At 35.9% G+C, this 7,293-nt stretch overlaps 2 protein-coding genes across 2 annotated transcripts; one reads left to right on the forward strand and one right to left on the reverse strand.

The window, feature by feature from the left end:
• The first annotated feature begins 459 nt into the window (after positions 1–459).
• Positions 460–2,793, forward strand: LOC123229076. The gene is made up of 2 exons (XM_044654652.1): positions 460–1,776; positions 2,693–2,793. Exons 1-2 carry the CDS (start codon positions 789–791, stop codon positions 2,737–2,739), a joined length of 1,035 nt encoding a protein of 344 aa, XP_044510587.1. The 5' UTR covers positions 460–788; the 3' UTR covers positions 2,740–2,793.
• Positions 2,794–3,112: 319 nt separating this feature from the next.
• On the reverse strand, positions 3,113–4,335 carry LOC123228924 (F-box protein AUF2-like). Its single transcript, XM_044654427.1, has one exon. It carries the CDS (start codon positions 4,214–4,216, stop codon positions 3,251–3,253), a length of 966 nt encoding a protein of 321 aa, XP_044510362.1. The 5' UTR covers positions 4,217–4,335; the 3' UTR covers positions 3,113–3,250.
• Positions 4,336–7,293: the final 2,958 nt, after the last annotated feature.

A 7,293-nucleotide genomic window follows, 5' to 3' on the forward strand; every position in this document is an offset into this window, starting at 1 on the left:
CAAAGCTCTTTGTTTTCAACTATTCATTTGACATTGATCGAGTGTCCAAATAGATAGAGAGAGATTGTTGGAGGAAGAAAAAGTTTCGAGAGAGAGAGACTGTCGACAATAAAGTCAGAGATTTAGAAACTAAAAACCTTAAGGGGAAATTATCATTTTTTAAAACTTCAATTAGAAAAAAATTTTTAGTTTCTAAAATTTAGGGGAAGAAAAAAATATTATATTTTAATTTATTTTTATTATTATAGATAAAATAGAGATTTTATCTCTACTATCATTAATTTTAATCATTCATGAGTAGGTACTGTAAGTTCATCTGTATCCGTTGAGTTAGGTACGGATTTTGAAAATAACTATCCGTATACAGTGACACTTTTTACCCGAACCCGTTGTATCTGAGACTACCCATCTATTTATAAGGTTTTACAACCACCGCGCCAATATGGTTTTTTGTGCCTATATTCTCTTTTTTATGAGACCCCTTAGAGATTTTTCTTTTCAATCCCTGGTTTGGATTAATTTTCATTTCTTCTTTGGGCGCATACTGGGTTCAGACGTGTCAACATAAGCCCATTCCCGTCTATCACAGGAACTCTTAAAACCTAAAACTCAGCATTACAGGATCCTCGTGTTGAAGGGACGGCTGCCTTGTTTCGGTCCCAATCTTGACAACCACCTAGTTTCAGTCTGAATCTTTCCATTTCACTATCACAGGTAAGTTTTGTTTCTTTTTACTCTGTATTATTGATTTGCTAACAGCTGCTAAAACCTCTTCAAAACCCCACATAATGAAAACCCTAATATCACTTTACTTGAAGAACTCTCTGCACCTACGGAAACCACCGATTGCATATTCAGTTTCTTTCCGTTTCTTCTCTACTTCGTCGTCTAGCTCAAAATCTAAAATTTCCTTGGCTGATTACTTAATCAATCAGCATAGTTTCTCTTCTGAAGCAGCCTTAAAAGCCTCCTCCCTCCAAACTCACCTAACGAATACTGAAAATTCGGATTCCCTGCTGTCATTTCTCAAAGAAAGTGGTTTCCCCAATTCCCATATTGAGATAATGGTTGGAAAAGCACCTCAGATCCTCTCTCTCAATCTTGCCCATAATATTAAGCCCAAGATTAAGATTTTTCTAGACTTGGGATTTTCATCAACGGACATTGTTCAGATATTAACGGCTGATCCCTGGGTTTTGACAAGAAGTGTGGATAATACAATTCTACCATCAATTTCTGCGTTGAAGAGTGTTTTAGGATCCAATGCTGCTTCTGTTAAGCTTTTAAAGAGATGTGGGTGGTTTCTGAAATCTAATTTGGAGAAGACCATGATACCTAACATAGAAATTTTGAAGAGTTGTGGAATTGCCAATTCGCAGATTGCTCGATACATTTATAGTTTCCCTAGATTTTTACTTCAAAAGCCTGAGAGCATTAGGTATTTTGTGAAAAGAGTTGATGAAATTGGATTTGATAGGAAATCTAAGATGTATCTTCCTGCTATTCGAGTAATAAGTTCGATGAACAGGGAGCTTTGGGATCGAAAGCTGAATCTTTTCAAGAGATTGGGATACAGTGATGATCATATTCTTTCAATATTCAGGAGCACACCTCAAGTATTTTCTGTATCTGAGAAGAAGATTGAGGAGATAACAAAATTACTGCTTCAAAGAGGGAATGTGGGTATTTCACTTATTGCTAACAACCCTGTACTCCTTCTATGCAGTGTGGAGCACAGATTAAAACCTCGGCTAGAAGTTTTCGACTTACTGGCAAGTAAGAGTTTAATTCAGAAGGAAACCAGTTTGGTTACCATTATAATGTTATCTGAAACAAGGTTCATACAGAGATATGTGCTTCCTTATTCTAATGAACTTGGAAAACATATTCATTTTTGGTTACAAGTTCTTGAAAAATGAAATTGTAATGTAGATTTAAATTTGATCTTTGGATATATGAGGGCTGATTGATTTGAAGTTATAATTTTGCTCCAGTGAAAATCTGGTGTTAAAAGTAAGGATAAAGTTTCATCTTTTTTTTTACTTGTTTTTTGTTGATTGAGCCTATAGTTAATGCATCCAAGTATAATAAATTGGGAATTGTGGTCCTGATATTCAATGTCTGCACTTACAGCCACCAAATTTTGTTATATCTATGAATCTAAAGAACATTTAATGGAAATTCTTTCTAAAGTACTATGAAAGCACTGAAACTTTGTTCAAAGTATTGTGTACTCTGGCTTAGATGTTCTTTTCAACTGCTGTAAACTCCAGCTTAAATGTTCTGAACGAAGAAAAATGTTCGCAGAAAAGATGTTTCAAACTGATACAAGAGAATACATTTATCCAATATAATTTGTACCGCAATTTGAAAATGTCTGCTGGTGGCTTTCTTGTCTCTATATATAAAATAGTTGATACTTTGACAAGTGAAAATTTTACCAGCCACACAATGCTTTTGCATTCAAAATTCTAGATAATATGTCCCCAAGGTTTTGAGGCCAATTTATTTAGATCACCCATAAAGTATCAGAAATGTGCTGAAGCCGCTCTTATTTAAAAAGATAAAAATAAAATAAGTAGATAATTTCATTTTTGTTGTGTAGATTGTGAAAAACAATCTTTTTTTTTGGTTGGAGTTGCGAATTATATTGTTTTCGAAATTTGTTTCTTAATGTGTTTGTCATGTGCAGATCTCCCAAGAATTGATTTCACAATATACATTCGTAAAACGTTTTAGTGTGTAGAATAAAGGGACCATCTTCTTCTATCATTATATCTCCAGTGTGTATGCCAAACTCTTGGCTCAACTTTTCATACAATGTAAATGTAACATTTAATTATCTTTGAAACAAGTTAATCTTCCAATTGGGATATTGAAATGTAGCATTTAGGGTGTAGTTAAGTAATCAATGAATGGCTTTTACCTGCATGGATGTCATCTACCCTGCTAAACCTTACTGGCATTGGAGATCCTGGATAATGGTTTTCCAGGGTGCAAATGTTTTACCAGGGTGCATAGAATTGGCTGTCAGATGATATCTCTGCTACTGCTGTAAATCTCAATGTTTGGTGAAATTTTCCAGGGCCAAGAACTATTGTTAAGACGAAACTGAAAAAAGTAACAGAAGATGGCAATCCTTGTTACAGGAATTTATGATATTGAACCGAGATTATATACATACAATCCAACTGTTGTTGCAAATTACTAAAACAAAAGGAAAATCCAACAAAACTAAACTCCTCCAACATCAAAACGAGTTCATTTCTAACATATAACTCCTACTCTTAAGCAATTCCTGCGCAGCTTCTCTATGAATCCCATCACCAAACGCCGCCAGTGCTAGTTCACTGTCATCAACGTCATCTTTCCCCTCACTCGGCCTAACCACCACGAGCGTGGCGCCCTCCACCCAAACGCCGCCCTTGAGCATTAGCTTTGGTTCGTGTCTCATCCGCATTTTCACACTCGGCACCACCGTCCGACTCCTCTCACATTCCCCTTCCCTAGCATGAGCCCCTCCTAACCTACACTCTCTCATCCCTTGTTTATCCATCACCACTGTACCCTCGCCTTCTCTATCAGTTAGGACTAACCTCTCCATCTCTTCATGCTCTCTAACCACGTCTTCCAGCATAAAGTGCCTGGCTGAAGCCGCGATTAACGCGCTTATTGTCCACATCACTCTCGTCTTTAATCCTCCAGCAATGTCCATCTCACCTCCTTCTCCTGTAGTTTCGCTAGTTGCTGCTGTTGAAACCGACTTAAACCCGATTATCACGCAACTTTTTAAGCTTCTACCGAACTCCGCCCTCCATTTCACAGATAAGCCTTTATCTGAAGTTAGATCAACCGCGGGCAACTCTATCCTAAGACTCCTGACTCGATCGAACTTCGTTAAAATTTGGGCGGGTGAGTTCTGGGCCAGCGTTCGGGTCGGGTTGTGGGGTTTGATTGAGGTGGTTAAGAGGTCATGGAGAGATTTGAAGAAGATTTTAAGGAAGGTGACGAAGAGTGAATCGGAGTCAGAGTCGGGCGAGATGACTCGGTCGACTGTTAATGAGAGTGATTCAGTTTGCGGGACGAGTGCGTTGAAACGTTTAGAGACGGCAAGGCAGCGGATCAGGGACTTGACGTCGGCGACCGAGTTGAAGATCAGAAGGATGAGAGAATCCGGAAGCTCATCAAAGCCGTTCATTTTGGCGTCGTCAATCATTTAGATCTTTGTGTTTGTGAACTCCAAAACCCTACGTGTCTGTGCCTTTTAATTGCAAACTAAATTGGATTTGAATTTGACCGTTGAAATGGGAAGAGTGCCGGCTGTGGAATCGATACAACGGTGAACTTAAATATATAGAGATTCATCAGGGGTTAACTTAAAGTCACAGGCTGTTGTCGTGGGTTCGGTGACAGGCCACTTTATCAACGTCCAATCTGAGTAGGTTAGTTTGGCTGTTATCTACATATAGCTGTGAAATTAGGTTGATGCAAGCGGGGCAGTGGAGTTAGGTTTAATAATTAAGCCTACTGCATTATACAGATAGAATATAAATATACTCGTGCAAATTTTCATCAGATTTATTTGCATGCATATAAAAGGCCATGGCTCATGCGGGGAATTGTTTACTTAAAAAATTAATACATGTTTTTAACAATATCAGCATGGCAAATGATGCATAATTATATGTCTAAAATTATTTTATTTTAAATTTAAAATTAAATAATTATATAACAATATATTATTTATATATATATATATATATAAATTATATAATATATATATATGTATGTATAATTTTATTAAAATAATTTTTCGTTGGCTAAATACATAAATTACATTTTTCAACTCAAAACTTTATTTTTGTTAATAATAACTTGCCTTTGACATTATACATAAATTACACGCCTTCTCTATTATCCTCACACTTTTTTTTGTTTCTTCCCCTGCCTCTCTCTCTTCTCCTGCCTAGAGTGACATGTGGCCCGGCCCGAAGTATGAAAAAAAGTCCAAGCACAATAAAGCCCGACCCGGCATTGTAGAGTGTCAGGACAAGCCCATGGGTCTATTGGGCCGGGCTTAGGGCTTTAATATTGGCCCATGGGCAAGCATGGTCTGACATTGTTTATAAAATAAAATTTTTTTTTTTTCTGGGTGGCATTAGCAAAAGGCAGCAGAAGCAAAATCTGCTTCTGCTGCCTTGGTCTGCTTCTGCTAAGCAGATTTATGCGTCTGCCACTTGGCAGAAGGGCAGATTGGCCTCTGCATAATTTTTTTTAATTAATTTATTTTTTTAAATAAATCTATTCTATTTTTCTCTATTTTCACTTTTATTTATAAATATTTTAATCTCTCAATTTCAATTATTTCATTATATTTTCAATCTCATTTTCTCTCATTAACTCTCTTTCAAAAAATATCTAAATTCGTAAATAATAATTTTTTATATTTACAATTTCATTTTTATTTTAATTTTATCATTACAAAATATTATAAAATATCTAAATTCACAAATAATAATTATTTACCTTTGAAGAATTCAGAGATTTAAATATAGAAGATGAGTAGATAAATGTTATATAGTAGATATATTTTATTTATGTTTTGTAATTTATACTGTATATAAATTAATTTATTTGTACTATGTTATCAATTTATAATATTTTTTATTATGTAACTACGGTATTTCTCCGCCACAAGTGAGAGATTATAAATAAAATATTCGGGATACTGTTATCGGTTTTAATAATTGAAAAAAATTTATGTTAAAAAATTTTAATTAAAAAATTGATTAAATGGGTCGGGTCGGCCCGATTAAAGCCCAACCCGGCTTGACCCAATTAAGACCCGTTATTATATGGGTCGAGCCTTAAGCCTTTATATTTCAATATGTTGGCCCGGCCCAAAGGCCCATTACTGTTTGGGTCTTGGGCCCAGCCCGGCTCATTGACATCTCTAGCCTTGACCCTTTTTTCTATCTTCAATTCACCATTTCAAATAGGCCCACCCAAAGTATGCGCCTTTCTCAAGTTTCCCCCGTTAACTTTGCAAATTTCATTTACCCATCCATAAGCTGTTAAAATTAACTGAGTCCGTTAGTTATATCATTTTCCCCCTTAAACTCTAAAAACTAATAATTTCATCCCAACCCAAGTTTTAAAAAATAGCATTTTCCCCCCTAGGGTTTCCAGTTTTCAGATTCAATTTTTCGATGTCGTTTCTTCCTCTCCAGTGACCTTTAGGCAACGGCTCTTCCTCTCCGGCACGGTCTTCTTTCGCGGTTTTCCTAGTAGCGGTCATCAACGAAGACGAGTCGTCTTCGTCGATGAAGAAGACTCTTCGTCGTCTCTGGACGAAGATGATTTGTCTTCGTCTCAATAGAGATGACTCGTCTTCGTTGATGACCGCTCCCAGGAGAGCCTCTCGAAGGAGACCACACCTGAGAGGAAGAGCTGTCGCCTGGAGGTCACCGGAGAGGAAGAAACGACACCGAAAAATTAAATCTGAAAAATTGAAAATCCTAGGGTGAAAATGCTATTTTTTAAAACTGCGTTAAAAAAAATTGTTAGTTTTAGAGTTTAGGGAGAGAAAATCAAATCGAATTTAAGTTTATTTTTTATAATACAGACAAAATGATGATTTTACTTTTGAAACCATTAATTTTAACTGTGCACGAATAGATAAATGAAATTTTCAAAGTTAACGGAGGGGAAACTTGGGAAATACGCATACCTTGAGTGGGAAATAGTCCTTTGGCCTTTCAAATATAAACCAAATAAAACCTTCATTTATCTTTGCTATTTTTCTACTCTTCTCGGTCACCACTAAAATAGCCCCATCCACAAACTATTACGAAGATTGACTTCAAGTTAGTCCCTGAAACAACCACATTAATTGAGTTTTTGAGTTCAATCAAACATGAATTCATGTAGGATAGACACAAAAGGTAAATAGTGTAAGAGTAAAACAATATGTCAATACACTTAATATAGAAACTATGCTTACACTTGGGAATGTTAATAACTCATCCAAGATTAGAGATATCAAAGGGCCATGTTAGACTGATCTCAAGAATCTAACTTTTCTGGTGAAGAACAAAACGATAAGATTCAAGAATTAGTGTAAAAATCAAAAACTATTTTTGAAAGTTGTTTATAAAGTTTACTGGGTAATTTGATAACCTCTCAATTATAAACCTTAATAACAATCCATCGGGCTACAGGGGGTCTGACCAAGACATTGAAACAACCAATCATCACATTGTTTTTATTTAGACATTAGATCAACTAAAGCAT

Source organism: Mangifera indica, chromosome 11, assembly GCF_011075055.1.
Source record: "Mangifera indica cultivar Alphonso chromosome 11, CATAS_Mindica_2.1, whole genome shotgun sequence".
NCBI lineage: Eukaryota > Viridiplantae > Streptophyta > Magnoliopsida > Sapindales > Anacardiaceae > Mangifera > Mangifera indica.

Coding starts and splice junctions, on each gene's coding strand:
- LOC123229076 (XM_044654652.1), top strand. CDS start 789: ATGAAAACCCTAATATCACTTTACTTGAAGAACTCTCTGCACCTACGG. Junction 1,777..2,692: donor AGTTTTCGACTTACTGGCAA/GTAAGAGTTTAA, acceptor TGTCATGTGCAG/ATCTCCCAAGAATTGATTTC.
- LOC123228924 (XM_044654427.1), bottom strand. CDS start 4,216: ATGATTGACGACGCCAAAATGAACGGCTTTGATGAGCTTCCGGATTCT.